Source organism: Daldinia childiae (assembly GCF_008694065.1).
Source record: "Daldinia childiae strain JS-1345 chromosome Unknown Scaffold15, whole genome shotgun sequence".
Classification (NCBI taxonomy): domain Eukaryota; kingdom Fungi; phylum Ascomycota; class Sordariomycetes; order Xylariales; family Hypoxylaceae; genus Daldinia; species Daldinia childiae.
The window spans coordinates 315,952-340,722 of record NW_022984656.1 but is presented as its reverse complement, the minus strand read 5'-3'; the positions used below and the strand labels follow the sequence as shown (position 1 = coordinate 340,722).

The 24,771-nt window shown below is 43.3% G+C and overlaps 6 protein-coding genes across 7 annotated transcripts; 3 read left to right on the top strand and 3 right to left on the bottom strand.

Moving 5' to 3' along the window:
- Positions 1-7,019: 7,019 nt before the first annotated feature.
- Positions 7,020-8,827, top strand: GL218_09021 (Flavin carrier protein 2; the record flags this gene model as incomplete). Its single annotated transcript, XM_033585841.1, has 4 exons — positions 7,020-7,113; positions 7,215-7,628; positions 7,709-7,963; positions 8,058-8,827. 4 exons carry the CDS (start codon positions 7,020-7,022, stop codon positions 8,825-8,827), a joined length of 1,533 nt encoding a protein of 510 aa, XP_033440009.1.
- A 961-nt stretch (positions 8,828-9,788) lies between these two features.
- Positions 9,789-10,322, bottom strand: GL218_09020 (uncharacterized protein; the record flags this gene model as incomplete). Its single annotated transcript, XM_033585840.1, has 1 exon — positions 9,789-10,322. The coding sequence occupies one exon, from the start codon at positions 10,320-10,322 to the stop codon at positions 9,789-9,791; it is 534 nt and encodes a 177-aa protein (XP_033439990.1).
- A 1,565-nt stretch (positions 10,323-11,887) lies between these two features.
- Positions 11,888-12,283, top strand: GL218_09019 (uncharacterized protein; the record flags this gene model as incomplete). Its single annotated transcript, XM_033585839.1, has 1 exon — positions 11,888-12,283. One exon carries the CDS (start codon positions 11,888-11,890, stop codon positions 12,281-12,283), a length of 396 nt encoding a protein of 131 aa, XP_033440093.1.
- A 910-nt stretch (positions 12,284-13,193) lies between these two features.
- GL218_09018 (uncharacterized protein) lies at positions 13,194-14,331 on the bottom strand (the record flags this gene model as incomplete). The annotated part of the gene is made up of 3 exons (XM_033585838.1): positions 13,194-13,468; positions 13,560-14,072; positions 14,133-14,331. The coding sequence occupies 3 exons, from the start codon at positions 14,329-14,331 to the stop codon at positions 13,194-13,196; spliced, it is 987 nt and encodes a 328-aa protein (XP_033440092.1).
- A 4,060-nt stretch (positions 14,332-18,391) lies between these two features.
- GL218_09017 (putative trna nucleotidyltransferase protein) lies at positions 18,392-20,507 on the top strand (the record flags this gene model as incomplete). Its single annotated transcript, XM_033585837.1, has 6 exons — positions 18,392-18,476; positions 18,556-18,620; positions 18,683-18,854; positions 18,917-19,362; positions 19,483-20,001; positions 20,145-20,507. 6 exons carry the CDS (start codon positions 18,392-18,394, stop codon positions 20,505-20,507), a joined length of 1,650 nt encoding a protein of 549 aa, XP_033440088.1.
- Positions 20,508-20,577: 70 nt separating this feature from the next.
- On the bottom strand, positions 20,578-23,562 carry GL218_09016 (Polyphosphoinositide phosphatase; the record flags this gene model as incomplete). 2 transcript variants are annotated; one of them, XM_033585835.1, is made up of 4 exons in its annotated part: positions 20,578-20,847; positions 20,889-21,247; positions 21,307-22,638; positions 22,686-23,562. In XM_033585835.1, the coding sequence occupies 4 exons, from the start codon at positions 23,560-23,562 to the stop codon at positions 20,578-20,580; spliced, it is 2,838 nt and encodes a 945-aa protein (XP_033440086.1). The 2 variants fall into 2 exon arrangements, with proteins under 2 accessions (XP_033440086.1, XP_033440087.1); XM_033585836.1 differs by lacking the exons at positions 20,578-20,847; positions 20,889-21,247 and having other exon boundaries at positions 21,703-21,729; positions 21,779-22,638.
- Positions 23,563-24,771: the final 1,209 nt, after the last annotated feature.

Below are 24,771 nucleotides of genomic sequence, written 5' to 3'. Positions count from 1 at the left end.
ATTCCGCGACTCCTGTACCGTGTGGGCCTGAGCGCCTGGGCGACAAGAGAGACCCAACTATGGTTCATTAAGATAAAGTCACCAATAAGGTCAAGCAAGTCTGTCAGAATGCTTTCTTCCCCGCACTTTTCACACATCTAAGATTAATGCAGCTAGGGCTAGCCTTGGCAAATATCAAATTTTGACAGTTGATAGAGTTGAGAACACAAAAAAAAAAAAAGAAAGAATATATTTTAAGGTTGGTTGTCACATAAAATTGAAAGTACCTTCGACAGTGTAACACATCTTAATATACATTTTACAACGACGTCGCACTTTCTTTACTAGCCTAATACCTTCTATTTTTCATCTCAAATATTTAATGAGGTAAGGAAAGATCCTCGTCGTAATAAGAAGGTACATATTTCATGCATACCAACATGCGCACAGTGCATTGTTAAGTCCAAATGACCAAAAAAATATCAAATAATATCAAATAATCTCTCATGCAAGAAGCAGGCTGCGATGCATACATTGACGAATATAGGCCAATGCGGCATCTCACCGGTCCTTTATCGGCCCTTCAGTTTATTAAATTTCGATTGTTAAAATAAGGTTAAGATTAGGGAATTCTAGATCAATTGAGGTCTCTACCTAACCTAGGTACTATTTATGTCAACTATCAACATTTATATTGCGCTTCTAAAGCTTTGTCCAAAGACTTTAAACGTTATGAACCAACAACTTCCGCCGAGGACTACAAGTAGTAACCTCGATCATCTGTAAAACCAGTTGATTATTTCTATTTACTTTATATAGACCATTATCAATATTTTTGGCATTAGAAATGACGTTATCCCCTTGACTAATACGCGAAGCTCAACGTCATTTCGCGAAATCAGACTCTTAAAGCTACAAATAGCAAATAATTGGCTAACGTAATACCGCACGAGCCATTCTTTTTTTTTTTTTTTTAACGAAGCCTTGCATACTGTGCAGAATTGTAGTAGGGCACAGTTGAATGCTAGTCAAGGGGATAAATACATTGCCAGCCTTGTATTACTCTTATAATGATATTAAGAAAACGAAAAAAGCATATCGTCATTGGTCCTAGGTATCGATGATGCCGCGGGATTTATAAGGCAGGACGGACCCATCTCTTGGTAGTCATTTACGGTTTGCCGGTAGAAACAGTCCCACTACGCAGTTGCATTTACAGATTGCTATTGGTCGAGATATTAATACGTCGGAACGTACATGTACCTAATAGACTTTCACCTTCTTTCGCGTCAATCTTATCTTGATACTAACAACAATATAAGTCAGCCTTGCCATAAACCAGCTGAAAGATGACAAGGATTTCCAATATGCATCGTATATATTTATAATGTTTAGCGTATTAGTTCCTGGATCTGCATTTGGACTGGTCAGTCTTAAGTGCGCTGCTGAACATTTTAGTTTCTTTCTCCCAATTTCTTACATCGGCAATTGAATAGCAGTATATGGCTTGCTCCCGATTGGCTAGGCATTCACAACAATCTCCGGCTAAGGACTCCGACCAAGATGGAGAAGAAAAGAGATTCCAGGAAATAAATATGCCAATCAGCGTTCAAAATGAGAGCTCAATACTATACTATGAACCAAGCACTATCATAGAGATAAGCAATGGGCGCGACTTCACGAAAACGCGTCCAGTTTATATAGGCTTGTAATCCCCTGGTAAGGTTAGTTAATTTAATTAATTTATCAGCTAGTTAATAAGATTGAAGAAACTACATAACAGGTATATATTTATATAAATTTCAAAAACACCTATGCAGAATATATAGTTAGAGTTAATTAATAAACTACTTTCTTATAACATAAACGTTAGACAGAAATGAACATATAAAGATAAAACTTCAACGAATTATATGAAGTGATCAAGCCCCTATGCATTCAGTCTATGCCTGGGAAATTCCCAGGTACTGACAAGACTAAATCTATAAACCCAGCCTTTGGCTTGTGATAAGTTACAGTAGGGACGATATAAAGATGTTACTCAACTATATATCTCCGGGCCAGTACAAGTTATCTACCTATGATCTGATGGATGGCCACAAGAGTTGCCGCGTAGAAGATGCCGTCTTATTGCGGACAGTTCACACGCGTGGTAATTCTACCTTTCACCAACTAACCCAGCAATGTACACTAATCAAATATCTATATGAACATTTAGACCTGATAAGATGGCATACTAATACAACAGGCCTAAAACGTAGCCCCTTTCGATTATACTTCTCTACCTAGTAAATTTCGCCATGCGCTAGGAGGTACCTATAGGACTGGGAGTCTTACATAATATTCACAGATTAAAAGGGGTATTGAATAAAGTACCTATCGATTCACTTCATTCGTATGACCCAGGCATTTAATCCCTTCGAAATGATTAAGGGGAATTTTATACATGCTCATGCAATTGTGAGTATAGATCAAATAAAACAATGACTTCTTAGCCTAGGTACACAACTGTGAAACTATTACGAGTGAGGATATGTCATGGTCTCTTATCTGCTATGTAGAGGTAAAACTTGGGTATCTAGTCAGAACTTCTAATAAGCGTTACACAGGCTTAATCACTAATGAATCAGTGAAGTTGAAACATCATCGAGGAGACCAGTCATTGGGTTGTGTTGCCTTTCGAATCGTCTCGTCTATTTAAACATGTCCTGAAACCCACCAACCGCTTAACTTTATCCCCTTCAACCTACATCTCTCGTCTCTTTCAATACTATCGTGGTCAGTACGCCAGGCACTCAACTTGACGATTTATTAATCCTATTTCTTGCTTCGGATAACAATGGGCAACAACAGCAAGGGTAAACGCAAAGAGCAGAATTATCGTCCAAATCGGGTGCGTATTGAACTAGACGACAAGGGCCGAGTAGCGGACGGACAATTCGATCCTCATGATCCCGAATATATACAAAGACTTGTAGCAGATCATAGAGCCCGTTATTTTTCTGGAGATGCCCAAGTCAGTTCCCAAGTTAGTTCAGCTCCGCGGCGTAGTCGAGACCCTGGTCCATACGGCAGTAGCCAAGCGGCATACAACGCAAGCCTCCAACGACCTGCAGCCGAAGTATCCCCTGAGAGGCGTGAGCTTCACTCTCGAGTAACGGACTGGATGCAAACACCAAAGTAAAAAGAAAAGCCAACCCTCGTTTAATAAGTATTTAGAACTAACAAATCGATAGCTTTCCTGGCCCGGCTACTCCTATGGGGCAGCAACAACAACAACAGCAGCAACAGTATGCATCTTACTCGAATGCTACCGCTGGATATGTCGCAGGATCCAGTACCACAGCTGCGTGGCCTACAGACCCAAACGCGGTGGCCCCAAGCGACGTAGCTAGCTATTACAACAGAAGCGGTTACCCGAGCAGAGAAACCAGCCCCCCGTACAACCCTCAGGACGCCACAGACCACACAGACCAGCATCAGCATACGGGCTCCGATACTTACGCGAGGGAGAGACGGAGGCGAGAGGACCGTCAGAATCAGGTGTATCTGTACGAAGACCCGAGACAGCGCCGTAGGGAGCAAGAAAGAGATAGGAGAAATGAGAAGCGGCATGGGAAGGAAAGAGCCCATTAAGTGATATTGCTAGATATTACGTTCCGGTATTTTTTTTAGCTCTTTAGGAGCTGACAAGGTGGCAATGGAAGCCACCTCCACATTATCTGAGTTAGCGGTGATTTTTTATTAGCTTTTAGTTGGCCAGTATTAATATCAATAATTACCTAAGGTAATATTAACACATAAAGGGATAGCCAAAGGCGCTTGCTGCGAGGATGTATGTCTTTCTCCCATTTGCCTACATGTTTTCTTTAATCCGCCTAGGGCGTCTTAGGCAAGGACTACCTTCTAAGACGTTAGGGATAGTTACTAACTGTTGATGTGTTGGTTTTGCCTGTCAGAATATGATCTTTCTAAAGTAGTTCGAAGGAAATGCATAATAACCTCCTGAGAACTCCCCACAATACGAGCGGCCCTCTTTTCATTTATTCTAGTTTGATAGTTGTTCTTTAGGGGTTACTACCCCCTAGTAGTTTGCTCTGCGGCGTATATCATCCGTCAATAATTGCGATAACTTTTTCACATGTGTTGCGTCATGAAATGGAGCCAAGTATCTGGGTGGGTGGGTATGATAACAAAAAGTAATGGCTTGTAATAACTACTTCAACGGCCCTGTTCGTAAGTATTGGCCGTGGCTTAGGAGAGGCGAAGACTCAGTGTTAAGATGAATGGTAAGCTCCTGAATCCGCGGAATACATACCCCTTTTCATGGACGACTCTAGAACGAGTAATAGGTACTTGGGTAATAAGAGAGATGGATTAGAGGACTAGTTTACGTAAAAATAAGGACTCTATGTATGATGGAGAACCCAAAAATTAAAATAAAATATATTATTTTGCTGCAATGAATTATTTCTTAACTGGAGTTTATTTACATCGGACCGCCAATCCGTTATTTGAAGGATGTACGTGTTGCTGCTCATACGTAATGCTACGTAGATCCCTGGCCCATAAAGACATTTAGATAATAACTCTTAGCTATGCCGGTGATTTAGTTCGAGTTAGGTTTACGACTGTTCTTGTTTCAACATAGTCGAGTTCTCATTTCTTGACCACAGCCTCACAACTAAATCAATTATGTCCACTCTTAATAGATTTCGGGTTGAAATATTAAAAAACGTAACTTCTTTTCGTTAAAGCTAGACAAAAGATCCCTGTCTGGAACAATCTGCAGATCGATCTAATATTTTATAAGTCTATCCCGAACTCAAAACTCTGGGCTTTGGGTATGAATACGGCACATTCTATCCTGATCATATTAGAGCTCCACTTAAGTAATGTGACGGTTTCCGTTATGGCTCGAGAGATTCGAGTGTGTTTCTACTGTTGGTAGGCTGTGTAAAGAAGTTGACGGAAGTTGAGATAGTGTTCAGACTATAACACTCCCGTGGATGCGTGGCTTTCCCTGTTAAAGGGTTGTTTTAAAATCTCTCTTCATCGGGGAAACTCCACAGTTTTTGTCAATCCAATCTGCCAATGGCGGAAACTGGGGATTTAGACCCACATTTTATAACTTACCTAACCTGACCCATAAATTTAGCTTTTGTTCCTGCGTTTCTTGGGACGGAGTAACCTGTCTCCGACTTATATATATTTTCAATGCGAAGTACACTAGAAAGCATCGGCTTACGCTATAAAGACATTTGGTTACGAATATAGGGTTATCTCTGGTGGTTCCTTTTGTATATAGCTTGGAGTTTCTAAAGAATAACGGCTTTTTGCTCGTAAATATTGCTGATTTCGAAACAATTGGCTGATGCGTAGAAGGATCACTGTCGAAATTACTCCAGGTACGTACTGCTTACTACCCCCACCACGACAGCCAGGGATAGAACGCTAGATATGCACATCAGTTCAGAAGCGAAAGTCGCAGGCTAAGTGTTGTACGACCTTATATTTCTTCAAGGTATAGGCATTAAATAAACTACCGAACTCTAAAGTTTAAATAATAATACTATATGTTTAGCTTAACCTGTCAAAATAACTTGTTAATATTTATTTAGTTTTGACTAACTAATTATATCTTAGTTATACAGTCTCGCAAGATACGTACAAGAAGATGGCGTTTTACGGATCTGTACGAACAGCTAGAACAAGTAGGTCTCGTATTCAAATGGGCAGCTCTTATTTGTACCTGACAAGGTCGCGGGGCTGTGCGACCCACCTTTGTTTGCGATTAGTTTGCACTGCCTCTTCAAGGAGACATGGATTTTAGGAAACCCGTAGCAGCCGTTGGTGCCGTTACACGCCACTTGTTAGGCGGTAATAACACATTACATCTCAATATTCCGTACAAGAAGTTGATTACTACCTCCCTGCTTACTTCCTAGACCTGATCGAGGGAAACTACCCCCGGCTAGTTGCTTTACCAGCGATTTCTTCCACACCACGTTTTTATCACCGTTCACTCGTTTCAGGTGATTGTTTCTTTTCGTCTGATTATTTCTACTTTTTTATCTTTTAAACCATCCCTTCCGTCTCCGTCTCTCCGTCTCTGTCTCCGGTCTCCGCCTCCCGTCGCCCCGTATTTTGGTGGTGCATTTCACTCGCTTTTCTACTAACCCTTACCCTTACTGCGACATCGTGCGATTCGACGTATTTACTGCGATCCGACTAAACCGAAGCGCATCAGATAAGCGTTGATTGCACGATTTGCATTTTCTGTTTCCGTGGTCGCATCAACTAGACTTGATCGAATTCTTGGACTTTAGACGAAGAAACCCAATGACAGCTTACTTGGATTCATGAATTCGATTATTTAATAGCGAGGACGATGAGGTTTTCAATAGGGTCACCGCTTTTGGCGGTCATCTCATTTGCATCGATCATTCTTCCCGTGGCGGCAGAACGAATTCTCCAATCTACCTCTCTTAATATCTGTCAGGAAAACTCTGGATTCACGGCTAGTTTGTTTAGTGTTATTTACAACCCGGCTACCAACAAGGCTTCTGTGAATATCTCGGCCATCTCTACTATCGAAGCCAAGGTTGTGTTCGATGTTGAAATTACCATCTATGGCTACTCGTTTATGCATACTATTGTTAAGCCTTGTGATCTTGGTTTGGCTGGATTTTGTCCTATGAATTCTGGAAAAACGTCCGATCCCTTTGACATTGATGTCCCAGGCGCTTCATCTAGCATTCCGTCTATCGCCTACGACTTTCCTGATCTCGATGCTAAGGTTAGGATTTTAATCAACGCAACTGATGGTCCTCAAGCTGGCCAAAGTGTTGCTTGCGTCGAGGCAATGGTTTCGAATGGACAAACAGTCAACTTAATCGGGGTTAAATGGGCCTCGGCTATAGTGGCTGGTTTGGCTCTTGCATCTTCAGGATTTCTCTCTGGGCTGGGTCATACGAATGCTGCTTCCGCACGTCGCTGCAAATGCCTTGTCATTGGTTGGATACTTCCAGTCACAGGCTATGATTGGCCTTGTGGGAATTCCCCTGCCTCCTGTTGTGCAGGCGTGGACTCAAGATTTCCAATGGAGTATGGGTATCATCGATGTCGCTTTTAGTACGTCAACTCATCATTCTCTATTTGACATGAGTGAACGTAGTTTTGCTCATGCAGAAGTTTCAATTATTCTAGAAGTATCTGTTAACATTTAATCTTAGTGCAACACATCTTCACCTGGTATCAGCGCTCAACGGGAGGTACAGCCTCTACATTGATCACTCAGGCTGATTATTTTTCGACTGTGTCCGTAGAGGTACAAAAGCGCGCAGTTGATCTCTTCGACCGCGGGACAGCAATGATTCCCCATAGCATGGTGGAGCACGGTTCCAAACTCATGAAGCGAGCTAATGTCATGACCTCATATGGGAGTTACATCGTGTACGGCATCCAGCGCGTGGCTTTTAAAGCAGACATTGAAACCACAAATCTATTCTTGACAGCAATCGTCTTCTTCTACCTTGTCATGGTTGTAACCACCTTGTGTGTGGTCGCTTTCAAAGGAATATGCGAACTGGCTGCGAAGCAGAAGTGGATGAAGGGTGACACTTTTCTAGAGTTCCGCAATGGTTGGCGTGAGTATCCCCCAAGTTTATACCGCGGTATAGCTTTCTATGCGAATACTGTACTAATGCTAACTGTTGTATGCTCATAGGTACCGTACTCAAAGGCATCCTCTTCCGAATGGCTCTCATTGGACATCCTCCAGTAACAATCCTTTGCCTCTGGGAATTTACTCAGAATGACTCTCCTGCACTGATGGTCATAGCCGTGTTCTTCCTCCTCCTTGTCAATGGAGTGCTCGCTTGGGCAGCTTACAAGGTCGTCCGAATTGCGCACCGTTCAGTCGCGCTCCACAGGAACCCGGCGTATATATTGTTTTCGGACCCTCAGACACTTAATAAGTGGGGTGAGTAATTCTCTTATTATAAATTTTAGATTCCTGTCAACACGACTGTTATATTTAAATATTATACCTTCATTACTAACTTGATGTGTTATAGGTTTCCTCTACATTCAATTCCGCGCCTCCGCTTACTACTTCATCATTCCTGTCCTCGGATACACCATCGTGAAGTCTATATTCATTGCATTTGCCCAGAACTCCGGCATTGTTCAGGCTATCGCATTCCTCCTCATTGAGGCCGCCGCCCTCATTGCATCCGCGGTATTACGACCTTGGATGGATAAGAAGACTAATTCCTTCAACATTGCTATCGCAGTTGTCAATTTCATAAACGCTATCTTCCTCCTTATCTTCACCGACGTATTTGACCAGCCTGGAATTGTTACCGGTGTCGTCGGTGTCGTGCTGTGGATCTTGAACGCGGTTTGCACATTAATTCTCCTGCTCATGTTAATTATCACTACTGGCATTGTCATCTTCAAAAGCAATCCAGATGGCCGCTACAAATTTATGTCCGACGATCGTACTTCTTTTATGAAGTCTCAGAGTCAACTCGCTACTTCAACCGAGCTCGATGCTCTAGCTGTGACTGCCCGAGGTGAAAAGCCGGGATATTCATCTGCTCTTGACCTGGATGACGATGGAGACTCCAACCCTCGCGATTCATTATTCCGGGGGCAAAGCTCGATAGCTAATTCGACAGCTAATAACTCCCATCACGCCCCTTCCCATTTCGCCGCGCCTCACTCACCTATCGACCCGATCAACAGGACTGCCAGCCCGTACAACGGGTCGGTGTCTTCAATATCGCGTTCTCAGAATAGTTCCAGCCCGGCTGGCTTTAAGCCACCCGCTAGCCCAAGGTAAGAAACTGCTATAACTACTACTTTGAATCATTAGCTTATAATTGTATTCTAGTCCTTGGCAACGTGGAGCTGGTTACGAACACTGAAGAAGCTCGTCAATGCACTAACAGAAACAAACTAAGAAGTCATTGGTATTTCACATATGGCCTATTTGGTTTATATGCATATATCGTTATACTCGTAGGCTCGGACTATTTTTACCTTGAGTTGTGCGGGATGAAACTAAGGATATCCAAAGCATGTTGCATATGTTTGGCGGATATGCGTTCTTGGAGGAGCAGGGAGCAACGGGAAGAGTTTCTAGCATACATGGCGTTTGGGTAAGGAATGATGCTCATAGCTGGCATTGTGCTGCACAGTTTTTAGTTGATTCGTGATGTATATCTTGTCCAAATTATTTATTGAATTGATGCTTGGCTATGTGTAGCTTTGATCATTTTACCTGTAACGTGGACTAAGTTATTGAGAGTCTTTGTTTCTACGGTACTCTAGAGAGTGTCGGAAGGTTTCTTCGACCGCATACTTATCATTCAAGGAACAATATATTACCGTTCATCTTTTAATGATCGCTTCTGCCACACCTTACTCAACACTAACGGGGTTTTTCATTCCGCCTTCTCACTAAGGGATGGTCAATTTACCAGATAGATCCAAGCGCATTTATCGTCGATCATATTCCTAAGTGTCTCGAATCGGGTAAATCCCTCCCCCGCCTGTACGCCCCTTAAACGCTCTACCCCTATTATTTCTACCCCACCACGGTAATTTGAGGCTCAAGGAACTCGATAAGCAAGGTATGCAGTTAATCGATGATTGAATGGATTTAGATGCCTCAGGCAACTAATCGTAGTATACAGGCAAGTATCTTAAAACTACTTCGGAAAAGATCGTAACCAGATAAGCTCCCATTCTAATCCCAGCCAGTCCCCCAACTCAGAATACCCCTTTTTGTTAGCACCCCTTTACTCAATAGACTCCGGGATCTCCTCACGCTCCCCAAAGAACCTCAAGTGATCAGCCTGGTCTTCGAAGCGAGCAAGCATTTCGTAAGCCTCTCCCTCGGGAGAATCGCGCTTGAGAGTGTAGCGGAATCCTCCTTCCTCCAAGAAATGCTCGTCCGGCTCAACTCTCTTAGCTGGGCCGGCGCTCTCTTCGTCACGTGCGTTGATCACGACGAAAACCTGAGCACCTTCGACCTCTTGTTTCTTGTTGCTGAGACATTTATTACCCGTCTGCTGCTTGATGGCTAAGCCACCGCAGTCCGACTCCTTGTAGACCTTCAGCTGGTCATCTGATTCGTTGCCGCCGCCGGTCTCTTCGAACTTGGCGGACCGGTACTTCTTCCCCCCGTCGCCGCAGCAGGTTCGAGCAGAGACGTTGCTGCAGGTCTTGCCTACTGTCTTTTTGCAGTCTTTCTTCTCGTAAAGCATGATGTTGTAGTTGGCCATGGCGAGGCTGGAGAAGACTGCCGTGAGGAGAAGAGTGCTGAACTGCATTTTGGAGATTATTAGTTGTCGAGTAAAAGATAACTGAGTGTTATAAGTATTGGAGGTGCTTTTGATGTGAAATCTGGTCTATTGGATTGTATAATTTAAATCCAAGATATCTGGGCGGCTGACTTTTATATTCACAATCTTCGTCCTTAGGTACCTTTGCTTATGTATCGTAGGTTAGCATATTTAACCTGTCAAAACAGCATATATCATTCTAAGTCTGACTACATGTTGATAGATACTAGTTGCTGTCTTCGTTACCATATTTCTTCAGACTTTTCGCTGATACTATAAGTCGTAGTCACATTGAAACTTAACATAGACCTACCTGTGATCCTACCTTATTTGCACGATTTGTATGAATAACTCATACTCTTGGTTAATATATCTAGTTTCTTAATATAGGTCGAAGTCCTACGAGGATCGTGCCCCCTTTTGTCTCTTATAAAGAATTGTGTACGACAGAGTATTCCCTTCGGCGTAAATTCTCACACGATTAAAGATCTACGGTATGACATGGCCTACTCACGAATCCTTCCCAGATTATGCTAACCTGGCAGGTAGTCTTAAATGAAAACCCGGACCAACAGATGAATAGTATCTCACTTCATAGAATACGGATATAACGGCATTTTTAATAAGAGCAGGATCATGTATGTTGATCTGTCTGCTGAGGAATTACCACTCTGGCTTGATAGATACTACTCAATACTTCCAGTTCGCTATCCGGGCTTATGGATATAACATCGGTGTAACCATCCACAAGCATTGAGAACCTAAAAAAAGGTATGTACGCCTTTTAGGCATATTCTTGAAACTACATCATGGTCGCTTTATATGACTTCTATTTGAAATTTCTCTTTAAAAATAGCCATCAAGTATATTCTAAGATGTCTAATTAGGAAGTAACCTTCATGATTTACCAAGGGCACTATGACTTCACAATTAAGACTTCATAGATAAACTTTTGGAACATCAGTGTGGGTTTCAAGAGACCAAAGAACTCGAAGCTGGTACTAGGGGTAAGTGGGTTACCGTAATGATTTCGTGGAAGCTATAGGGGATATAATAGTAAGTGTTGAATCATGTCGTGTATTCTCGGAAGAGGTCGTTTTAGAGGAGCCACTTTATGAAGTAAGCTTTTCTTAGCATGGTTTTTGTTGCTCTTGGTAGATACGCGCTTCTATTTTAATATATTCCGTACAGATTTAGGGTCACTTCGTCTCCGGATCGACACGGATTCAGGCTTGGCAGGGCTTGAGATCCTCGAATGGGTTTCAGGGGTATAATTCTCTATCCTGATTGGTTAAGTGATACATCATTATGATGTGGGGGCAAGAACAAGTCGTACAAAATATGGTTAAGAGACGTAAGCATAAGAGAAGATCAAAAGAACGATTTCTACTTTCGTTTTTACCTAATTATTTCATTGATTAGCATCTGGGCATCTCACTAAAACTAAGCACGCAACCAACTCGATATTTGTGGGGTGACACTGGAAGTCACTCTCCGTCACCTGTCTTACGACTGTTGTTGCATAACTTCATCCAACTGTTCAATCCCAAGCAATGGATCCATCTGAGAAATACCCATACTACAAGATCCACGATAGAGAAAATGGCTCAAACGGGAGCTTCAAGGTGTACATTATCCTGATTGACTCGGACGATGGGCGGGCGTACGAGAAGCTCTCAACTGACTCGGAGCGCTTGGACTATATGCGCAAGCATGCGAATGATAGCTGGGATGTCGTTCGGCCGGACGCCGCTTTCTATGAGGATTACGAGCTCGGGAAGAGATATACCATCAAGAAAGACTCGCCCGAATACAAGGGATTGCAGAAGCTGATGCGAAAGGACGGAGAATCCTATCATGAAGGGACGAAGGAGTTCGCTGATATGCTACAGTATTATAAAGAGCATGCTACTATGGTGGAAGATATATCTGTGGGATCCCGCTGCTAGATATCAAAAGACAGGGAGAGATTTAGAGTTATGTCGACATACCGCTACACCACTAAAAGGCTATTTGGTAACAGATTTTATTCTATTACATATTATATATGTCGGACAGATATTTTATATCTGACAGGTATCGTGTTAGACAGCGGCAAGGGATGTCTCAGTTAGATGATTCCAATGATCTCTAGTCGTATTTCTCCATTAAAAATCCAATTTTCTAATAGAATTGCGATTACGAATATTAGTAGTAACGATAGTATTTATCAGGATATAAACGATGCATAGTAGTCCGGTGGTTGACGGCTTAGGTAGCTCGGATGATTTGGACCACTACCCTATAAAGAAGCATGTTGGTTCGGATCCATCCACTAACATCGGTACACAATGCTATTAATTCTAGGCTTAGTTGTCTTTCATTTCTTCACGCTAATTAACACATGACGATATGATCGTAGCATAGTTCTCGAGATGATAAAGAGAGACATTGTTATTGCTAATAGTATGATAGGAATGACAAGTGCACCCATGTCAGATGTAAAATGGCACTATGAGTATATAGTAGATATTAAAAACCTAAGAAACTGCATTACAATCGCTTAGACCCTATAGGCTAGAAATCTTATGGCGTCAAATAGCATCAATCTTTAAGGATAGTGGAGTTGATAGAATATGATAGGAAGAGAGTTTTAGAAGTAGCCTCGTCCCGATACTTAAAGGCAAAGTTATCGTATATGAAACAAGAAACTCATCATCCGTTCATTCTCCTTCTAAACGGTAGCGTAGCCCCTCTCATTGTATGATACTGTAAATTGCGTAGTCGTATAGGTGGCTTAGAGTTGATCTGTGCCTGTTGGTGATGTGTAATCTTCGTTCTGTGACACAGTTGCAGCAGAAATTCCCATGTGCGAGAAGATCAGTCTTTACATATATCCTCTTCGACTTCCGTTCCGGTCAGACTGTCAACCGGTTTATTGCCCTGGTATTGACCGAAAGTTATACGATTGGCGTTCTCGGGGTTGCCAGGGTTGTCCTTGAGCTTTACCATCTTGCCATGTTTAGGTGAACGAGGTGTACCAAGAATAGACGGGGCAATCTTGGCGATGAGAGGCTTGAAGTGTACCAAGCTAGCACATACGATACCAAAATTGGATTCGATTGCAGACCAAACGGCGGCGTCAAAGTGATACCCTAGATAATTACCATTAAGATCATAAGCTAATTAACCAATAGATAAGGTAGGCATAAGGCAGGCTGTTTGAAAGCGCGGAGCTTGACTCACAGGTAGGGTCGTCAGAGTAAATCGCATCCCAAAGCGTGGCTACACGTACGATTCCTGTAATGCAAACGAAGCCACCCACCACAAAAATGCCAACTAATGCAATACGCTGCTTGACGGGCAGCTGAATGTTCCAGAGTATTGGAGATGGTAGAAGATAAATCACAAAGTCTTGGAAGATGTTTAAGCCCGCATTGGCACAAAATAGTGCTCGCAGGTCAAAACAAGTTCCGGGAACACTAGTATCCCAAGCTCTATGGATGGGATGACATTGGAATATGCCGGCTACGCTAGAGGTAAAGCCAGTAAGAAGAACGAATGTCATCATAAACCAGAGAAACATCCGGTAATTAACCTGTGGGAAGAGCCTGAAGTAGAAGAATATGATGGAAACCTTTGTTAAGGATACGCTTATATAGTATACTGGCTGCTTAGCGTAGAAGAGGATATTTGAAGTAGTAAAATCGGTTTCCCGGGGCAAGTCTATAAGGTGCTTGCCGAGACCGAATTTCGTTTCTATCGAATTCTAAAGTCAGCCTTGGTCGCATGTAGAGAGTACGTAGAAGGGTCTCCTACGTAGGCTGATGTCGGTGCCATAGGTCAGAGTAAGTAGCCATGCGGCTATGATGATCCAATCATCTGCACCTAAGCCCATGCGTTGGATTCTTAGTCTAGTGTAAAACCGTAGTGCTAGAAAGATAGTAGATAGGGCCTGAACAGCCGCTACGATAGCAACCACTTGCCCGCTGCGGGATTCTATAGGAGCGGTGGACATTTTCGTCGTATGTTTCTTTCGGTCGCAAACTAAGGGCTAGAAGTTTATAAATGAGAGCTCTGCTTATGTTCCGTACTGGGCTAGATGAATGGTCGCCAGTGAAGTCTTGTTCTCGGTTATAATAGAGAAGTGATCATCTGCTAACTTCTGACTGTAGATGATTAGGACATACATCCGATTTATTCCTACAAGACGCTATAATTGCACCACCACTTTAGACCTACTCTACTATATAACTACAATTCAAAAGCCACCACAACTCGGCTACGTATTTTCCATATTTGAAGCATGGGAAGATCGACGGGTACCAAGAAAGGCTAACACTTAGGGTGGTTATGAAAGCGTCCCCCCGCATGGCCCCCGTGTTCTTGATAAATTAACTCCGGCCCCCAAAAACTGGGAAACCTATTGTCTAAGATGCTGAGGGATGCAGATACCCGTATTATCGGGCCCCTATAAAGCTTAAGTAGTAATTTACTCTAATGTACTACCCCAGCCTACTTTTAAGGGCGCTATGTGGCTCTGGAATGGTGCTTACTTACAGTAGGTTATAGATATGAATATTGACTGATATCGGGCGCCCTCTTCGAGATCATGCTGCCTGTAGCACCATAATTTAGTCACGGTGAAGCATTATTGGCTATTCGTTACCTAGAATACTATATTTAGTATCCAGTTCCTATCTCCTCAACCAGTAGTGAACTACACCTCCCTTATGATCTTCTATATTATATTACATGTGAAACTCTGCTTCATTTATTATCATAATGCAAAGGCTCTTGCGGTCAATTTCTAGAGTCATATATGTTTTGTTACCCTAATATGCGAGAACAGTTCCCTCTAATCTACTTGAGCTCCTAAGTATATGAGGTAGGCAGGTATGTGTTATTAGACACCCCATTCGCTATACTTCTGTATATTTATCACGATAAATTTTTCTGTCAGGACTCTAGATGTTTCATCTAGAACGAAGAACAGGCTTCGTATATATAGACCTAGAACCTCATAGGTGGTTACCTAGAGTTCCTTGCGGAGTAACGAAGTTGTTTCTATGCTGTTTGGTTCCACCTCGTGACACTTTCATACTCATATGATTCGCCTAGGTACGGGCCTTTCTCTTTCTAAAGGCCGAGGTTTATTGCAACAAGTTTCACATCATTTAATCAAGAGACTTGAAACGTAAAAAGTAATTCCATAACTTTTCTAATATCTTATAGTTAACACCGAAGGGCATTAGCTTCTGGAATTATATAGGTAGTTACTTACTCTTGTGTTAAGGGGGTGACGCAATAAGCTAACGTTACTTCGAGTACAGAAGCATTCATAAGAAGAGTACCTAAAGCAATGATATTCCGATCATACCTATCAGTGGTAAGGCCTGCATAAAGAGCCATGTAGTTTACCATGTTGGGCGGAACAGTACGCCTAGCCCCCAAAATAGATTTCTGTCCCGGTAGGAGTTTCTCGTGCTACCATACTTCATGGAAACCTCTATATATTTCCAGACTTAAACGTCGTCATCACCATCCTTAGTTCATGTAGTATAACTTTAAGTGGTATTTAAGATTGTGCTATAGAGGTAGGTAGGCTGTTCCCTCCTTGTGCTTTCATGGATTATATTCTAATTGGTTTGACCATTGTTCCGCGACAGACATTAAGACACCACATACAACTCAATACACGTAATAGGGGTACACAGCGTTATATTAAAATAGATAACGTTTTGTTGCTACTTTTTCTTTTCATTTCTCTTCCCTCCACATTGTATGCGGAAATGAATCTCTTGCATTCATTCAGTATTAACCCTACGAACGAGGCCTCCAATTTGGTATATGCATCTACCTAGGTTCCTAAAGTAGGTAGGTAGACTTGCAAGATAATGGCTCCTTCAGCATTTTTTGGTGGTAGCAAAAACCGTACTGGAGTCATATTCATGGCCTCGTTTTTCTGTCTCATGACGATAGTTATAGTCCTTTCGAGATTCTATGCGAGACGACTGACTAGAGTTGGCCTTGGAATTGATGACTGGCTAGCACTGGTTGCATTGGTAAGTGGGATATAGGTTCAACGATCATTTCAATCGGAACTAATTTTAATAATTTATACACGAAGGCTTTCGTCCTTGGACTAAATGGAATCTTCATCGCGGGCTCTGTTGAGGGCGCTATCACACGCCACTCACTCATCAATAGTGATAACAGGCCTATGACTTCGGACCTCGAGCACACGGCGCAGAAATACAAGTATGCTTTCCAGATAACTGAGAAACTTGCCTTTGGGTTAATTAAGCTATCGCTTATATTTCTCTGGAAGCGGCTATTTGGACCAGCAAAGTACTTCACTAGACTTTGTTGGATTATGATTGCTATTACGAGCGGCTGGTCTCTGTTGTTTTTCTTCGCGACTATCTTTGAATGCGGTATCAACTGGGCATGGAACTGGGCACCTATAGCTAGCTTCCTGAACCAATGCGCCAACACTCCGATTAGGCTATGTGTTTTCACTGGGATGGATCTGTTAACAGATCTGATCATCATGTGTATGCCGGTTCCCCTTATTTGGGGGCTTCGCATGCCGATTAGAAAGAAAATGAGCGTGACGAGTATATTCGTACTTGGGTTGTTGTAAGTTGCTTTATCATGAGATCTATAATGCCCTTCTATTACTTCAACGGCTTACATTGATTAAGTACTATTGGTACTGGTGCAGCTCGGATGTACTTTTACATCGTAACCGCTTATGATATGGATGATAATCCAGACTTTCTTTCAAATTTTACTTTATTCATCCTTTGGTCGGATATCGAAGCCAATGTCGCCATGGTTGTATGCTGCATGCCAACATTAACTCCTGTCCTAGGAAGTTATTATAGCGGTCTCACCAGTCTTATAAGTCGGATTAACCCTAATAAATGGCCTTCCCCATCGTCAAGTCACTTTGCTAGCAAACCATCCAATATCAACTTGAAACCACCCATCACTTTAGAAATAACGCTACTTCCATTAGTAAAATTTCCCCACGACGGGGTGTCTTGGCAAGATGCTCCCAGAGTGATCACACAGGCCAGCTATGGTGCAGCCGAAGCGCAAAATGTACAAAATAAAGAGGGAATTCTAGCCCGTACTGAGATCCATAGAACATTTGAGCCTAGGGAAGGGTTTTTCTAATGATTTCTTTTATGTTTCCAGCTCCATACCAAATCAAATTAGAACTCTCCTTTGTCCTTTGTTTACGTACCTGCATACCTTAGATAGGTAAACTCCATTCTCGATGCCATTCGGAGGTGGCACTACTATAGATATACGTGTAGATGTTAAACAAATAGAGACTTATCTAGCTTGTGTGATAAAGGCAAAAACAAGTAGAAGGCCATTGGACGCCGTAATATCGGCACCATGGTCGAAGGAGAAAGATCAGCATTATATAGTGACACTTGGGATTAATTTGGCTAGACGACCCCCCAGATACTTGGCTCTCAAGCCAGTTATAATCGGTTATAATCACTGTGCCGTAGTACGGTAGAGGTACGTCTTGCGCCTTATTCCACTCAATCATAACGTTTGAGTTTATGAGCTATAAGTTCTCAGTTCTTATAGGCTACTATAGGTTAGATTATATAGTAAGTACTACGATGAGATATGTTGATGAAAAGGAGGCGTTTATGTTCATATACCAACCCCTATTTTGATGACCCACATAAAACTTCCCCCTTATCAAAAATCCCCCGAATATCAAGCAAAGCACTCAAATCATACTTCCTTTTCAACATAGTTATTCATAAACTACTCATACTGATAATAACTACCTCTTAAAATCAGAATAATTCCATAAGATTTATTCAAATTAGTTTTACCCTTTCGCGTTTAAGGCGCTGAACTGTATATTTGCCTGAGAAATAAGGCTAGATGTCTGCCACCTGGCAACGGCCCGACCGCTTCTCCATGAATTAAACCTTAGAATAATTATTGAATTTTAGCAACATTAGCATCTAAGCGTATTAATTCAACCTTACTCTCAAAGTCACCATACGAACAAGATCGGTAATAAAAAGAAATAAATCATGTTTGAGGAACTTTTCGAGACCTGCAAGAGGCTCAAGGGATCTCAGATTCCATCGCGGGAGATTCGCGAGGATGTTTTACGACGTATGTTTCTTCCGCATCTCATCTTATCTCATTTCATTTCAACTCGTGAGATGGATGAACTGACAAACCGTCACTTTAGTGGTCCCCAACGGATGCACCGTACGAGATCTAAGAGATTTCCTGTCAGAAAGCAGAGATGAATCGGTATGCCTTTAAAATTGATGATTTAATTGAGATTTCTCATGAAACTAAGTGAGTATATACAGGATCACGTTGCCGTACTCTTAGCCGCATATGCCGTTGCGCTCAACATCAGCAAAGACGACAAGGGGCAAGAACTTATCGACGAAGACAACTTGGACAATACGCTCCATGATGTCGCCGACCGTGTTAACTCCCTCATCCTGCCTATCTGCTCTGGCGAGTCGCTAGACGAAGGTATGAAGTTCTGATCATTTGTCATGTAGCAAGAGGAGCAATTACTGATGATATACGAACAGATGAGACAGACTACACCACCCTCCAGCGCAAAGGCGAACTAGGCCTTCTAGCCCTAGATGCGCTCACCAAACTCCCTTCCAAATCAAACCCCCTCCAGTTCCCTCGCTCGGTACTGCTCCGCATAACCGCTTTCACCAACATCACAGACCCCTGGACAACAGCAGAATCACACAGCCTTTCCCAATCCCTCCTCGAGGCCCAGCTCCAGCAACTAGGCGACTCCCAAACAAAGACCCTCATCGTCGAGGATATCCTAACCAACTTCCTGCGCCCGCTATTCTCCAAGTCCCGCCCGGCAGCAATCACCGCATCCGGGCGCAAGGCCGAGTACGTCGAGCCGTCGCGGTATGACGGCGCCTCCCGGGAATCGCCCGAGACGAAGCCTTGGAAATATACTCACCGGTACGCCGTGACGGTCTTCGCGTGGGCTGTGGAGTATGCAGATGTGAGTTGCTTTCTTGCATATTTAGGTGCTCACTTAATTGAGATATAAACCTGTCGTCTATGATATACACATACACATATAAGTCCCTATTTATGACCTAATATACTAACTCGCCTATAGTCCTCCCTCCTACAGGCCCACTGGCCGCTCTTCACCCCCGTACTGCTAACCCTGATCGACGAGCCAGGCCCTAGTGCTTTCAAGGTACGCGCTCTCGGTGTGCTACGCGCCTTCTGGGCGCGCTGTCCGACGGGCCTAATGCGGGATACGGGCCTGGGTGAAGTATTCGAACACGCTGTATTCCCTGCGGTCCTGTACCTACCAAGCTTAACACCTGAGGATGAATCTCTAGATATTCTCAGCGTCGCGTATCCTGTGCTAATCGAGATGGCTGGTCTCACTGTCGATCGGCCGTTAGTAACAACAGGTGTAAGCACGACAGAAGAACAGGAGCAGACACAGAAATCAACACACCAAATCACAGAGGCACAGCGGAGACTACTAGATAAAATCATCAGAGAAGGCATCATGATCGGATATCACCACGCAAAAGAACATGTGCGGCTCGTGGGCCTATTCTGCGAGACGCTCGTCTGTATTATAAATGGGATGGGTATACTAGCCGTGAAACACCTAAAGGTACCGTCCCTCCCATTGTTTCCGCTTACACCCGCTCTAAATTCCAAACCAAACCAAATAAACTTAACACACAGCCTTAATTCCTATTATACCAAAATGCCGCTTCAGCTATGAGATACTGTTATTAATATAATAGAAAATAGGATTTTATCCCCATGCTCTCCGAGATTATGACCGACCCTTTCGGCACTAAACACCCACCAACTTTGACCTCGGCCACCAAACTACTGCAGGCTATCCTACGCAATTGCTGGCCTAGAATCCAGCATTATTGCAATGAAGTAATCAAAGTGCTTATATTGTGCTGGCTTAATATCGGCGACGAAGAGTCTTTTCCGCACAATAGCCCGATCGCGAATGACTTGAAATCCAGTCTAACCCAAACCGCTAGCATGCTATCTGCAATAATGAAAGCAGCCCAGATTGATTTCAGACAACGCGTCGACCCACTGATTGAAAAAGAACCTCAATTAAGCGAGCTCTTTGGAGAGATAAACTCGACGTAAAAAGGACGCCTCAGGAAGACACCGAAAATTCAGACAAATTATTGCTCACCGACCTCGACGCGGCCGAATCCTAATCGACCGGCTGCTGCTTGAAGAGGGATTTACCTCTAAGCCATTTCTTATACGCCTTATACCGTTTCTTCGGCAAATCCTCATCCGTCACGGTCAGCGGGTTTTCGCCAATCCGCAGTAAGTCATTATACGCGTCGATGTCGTCTTCAGTACCAGTAGAGACTAGACCTTCCGTGTGCCAGCTCCCGTTAAGGTACTCTTGGTATTCGGAGGAATCGACATCCGGTGGTGCCTCGTTGGAGATGACCAGGGGCAGGCTTGTGGGTGGCTGATATATCGCGCGTAGTCTTCCGCTTCTTGCGTACTCACTGACGGGTTGAGCGACTCCTGGACAATATTTGTGAAAGTCCACTGTGCAGTCTTTGTTTTCTCTTGAGCGGTCTGCTTTAGCCTATGACTGTCGCGATTCTCTGCGGAGTCTTTCATGATGCTATGAGGAATCGTAGGGCCGCGGTCCGGCTGCATAGGCTGAAGCCAGCGTTGGATTGATATACCCCGAGAACTCGTCTTTTCCGTCATGACGGACTCGGAGTCGTCATCCGGCGAAGATTTTCGGGAATCTTGAGGATCAACAATAATCACCTCCTTCTTTGCAGTCGACTTTTTCTTCTCGTGGGTTTCCCCGTCGCCATCAGTGCGGACGCGGAAGGGGCTCAAGTCGTATTTACCTTCCTGGGTCGACTTGAAGGGTATATACTTGATAGTGGAATTCATCTTATACGGAAACATTTTTGGAAATGAAGACAATGTTGACGGGCGATAATACTCTCCAGCCAATAGTCATCGAAGAATGAGACAGGTTTCGTCGCCATCTCTTTTTTTGGTGGTACAAAAGCAGGTATAGTCCGCTTCTCAAGATATGCCGGCGTGTACCAATGGATATAGTCGTGCTTCTCCTTTTGTGACCATGTTCGCGGATTAGCATGGTGAAGGTAGTAATCCGTTGAGAGATCCCACAGCATAGGTTGCCCTTGAGCAAAGATATAATTCCCAAGGAAGAGGTTATAAGCTTCCTGTCTTTGACTATCTAGGAACGAGTTATTATAATACCGCTTGAAGCTCTCGATCATATCACGGGAATGGCTAGTCCACTGGTTTATTTTGCGATACGTCTCCATCGTATTCACCAACTGGGAACCTCCATACTGAACTGCGATCGTATCACCATGATCGTGGTACATATGAGTGAAGAGATTAACCGCGTCCGTGTCGTAATCAATGGTTGTGTCTTCAAGAATACCGAGGGCGTGAAGCTGGTGTCCAAGCGCTCGCTTTCCAATGACAAATTGAGCTGCATTCGTACGGTCTAAGCAATCGATGCAATTTGTTCTCGCAACACCGTTCTGAACACTAGTTTGAGTAATATCGCCGTCGCCGTTGTGGAAGATGCCGGTCGTAGTGACGACAGTTTCAGCAATGTTCTCAAGTGTACCAATGACATCTTGATCTTTGCTTTTAGCGGCCCTACTCATATCCCAAGCTTTATGGATGATCTTGTGTCCTTCCGGTAGAAATTGGTTCAGATAGTTGATAGCATTTGTATACTCGTCAAGTAATTTAGATTCTCGCGGAGTCCTCTCTCTAGCTTTGATGAGATTGAGCGCATACACGGGAGAGCCGTAACGTTCGAACAAGTTGTCAAAATGCAGTGCAGCTGCTGTGTAAAAAGGATCGATGAGATTCAATTCGATCGGCGGCTTGGGGGTAACGCCCATATTATCCTGCGTCCAATGAAGAGGAATGCTTCCTCTATGCTGAACATAGGAAGTAAACTGCGGATTCGCAAAGAGCTTGGGGCCAGGAGAATGGAACGAGGTTGTCAATGCTTCGGAAACGATCTGCTCAGTCTCAACATCGTTCGCTACATAGCCTAGATCATTTGCCCCGCGCTTCAGGAACCTGGCGCCAGCGAAGTATCTTGAGCGCCTCGCGATTATGGTGATATGTGCTGTCCTGCCGTATATAGATATGGCAGCCTGATCAATATATCCATGTATTATCGGACGACACCAATCAAAAGGGTCATGAATAGCATCCTCGGCGGGTCGCAAAAGATGGGCTATTCCAGCCAGATGAACATGGAATTATAATCGTCATATGTCGTACCTGGCATTCCATGCAGTAAAGCAGTTCTTTCTCGGGTGATGTTGTGTTGCAAAGTCCTGGTGATGTCGTAAGAGTAGCTATAGTAGAAGGATCTTGTGAGATCTAGATTCTTAAGAATATTTAGGAAGCGTTGCTCCTCGACATGGCGAGCATCCGTCTTGTACTTCGCTGGAGTTAAAGGAATGAGTTCAGTTCCGTCGATCTGGTAAACATAATGGCCGCCAATCATTGCAACCGTACTTTTCTTGGTGATCAGTAGCATGTAGTACGGCCCTGTAAATTTAATGAAGCCTAAAATCCCCCAAGTCGTACATCTCTGCTTGATACCACCTGTGCTTTTGTTTCCATCGTCAATAGTGTTTAACAGCGAGTTCATCTCTTTCTGACTATAAATAATTTTATCATCCGTTATAGTCAGGTCAGAGTCGTGGGTATCAGACTCGTGAGTGTTACGATCTATTTTCAAGATGCGATAACGTTTCTCGGTAACATCTCCTCCAACGATGTAGTACCGGCTCGCCGTTTCGTACAAGGTGAACTTATGCATCTTGTAGGCTGATCGAATGGGAGCTCGTTCTTCCTCAGGCGGGGTGGCAACCCTAGACGATATGTCGGGGCTGCTTGTTCGAACAAAAGGTCTAGCAACTGGTTCCTCATCATTATCGTCCTCGACCGTCCGCTTCTGTGCTTGAACGTTTTGTAGTAAAGTTTCGCTACTAGCATTATTCTGCAAAAGAGGATACGCAGGTTCTAGACGATCCGTATCATGGGATTCGTCATCAATTACTCGGTGGCTAACATCCTGAGTCTGACTTGGTGGCTGAGAAGCTTGGCCGTTGCTGGCCGTTGCACTGTCCTGGTCATTCACGTCGGCCATTGGAACCGACACGGGACTCCCGATCGAAGCATACTCCTAAAGTATACGAGAAGCCTTATTTCCAACAATATTTACGATGTATAAGAATTAGAAAATTTACCAGCCCGTGTTGCCAGCGAAAATGAGCTCAGCGATTTCGGAAAGTGTCTATATGTAGGTAAACTTTCAAAACTATAACGACTTCAATGAGGACGAGACCCCAACTCTAAAGAGGCCTGTACAACTTATCGATAGGGAAGATAAGCAGGTGACGGTAGCATGCGCCATGTGCGTAAAAGCGTAAAAGCATAAAAGCGGAGCAAACCTAAATTTCATTGTTCTAACTTCGTACTGTTACGTCATCGCCATATTTAGACTTTCTTTCTTTATTGGAAGTAATTCCATCTACGTTAAAGAAAAAGAACTATGCTCATTCTTACGTATTCTCAAGCTATGGCGCATATTCTTATGGGCTCTACATTTCCCGAGCGGCATTCTTCAATTTTCCATGGTGAGACGGACGACACCGTCTCATGCTTAACGGAACCGAAGCGTAAATATAAGTGACACAACGATAATAAATAATTAAGGCTCTGTGTAAGACTACATATTTAATAAGACGAAACATCCGGTATAGAAATTCACTAATAACAAGTAATAGAACTCCAACTCCACGGCAACTTCGTGGCGACATATGTATAATGCATACGTGATCATTTTGTAGAATTACCTATATTCGCGATCCGATCACTATAAGTAAACTACGGAATATCTGCATATGTTATTATAATGCCACATACTATATCGTGTGCATTAAGCTCCAATATGTGGAAATGCGGTCTGCAGGTACAAGTGCTGACCGCTTTCCATGACTCATGTAAGGTTAATACACCGAACTGATCTGGCCAGATTAGGCAAGCCGTTAAAGATAGTTGGTGTGAAGCATCGTGAAATGCTACTCCAAATGGCGCCGTGGTGAAGTGCTTGGGCGAGGAAGAACATCTTAACCCTGCTTGCAAGAGCCGCATAACTTTAACAATTAGTTATTTACAGCATATGCGGTAAGACGCCAAGAAAATCCCCGGAATACTACAGCCGAGCTTGAAACAACGTAACGTTTGAAACTATCTAAGTGGCTATGAGCTATCGAAGCGGTGAATAAATATTGTATGACGTTGCAAAACTTATCAATTATTACTCCAAGAGCAGAATCTAATCTGTGAACCTAAG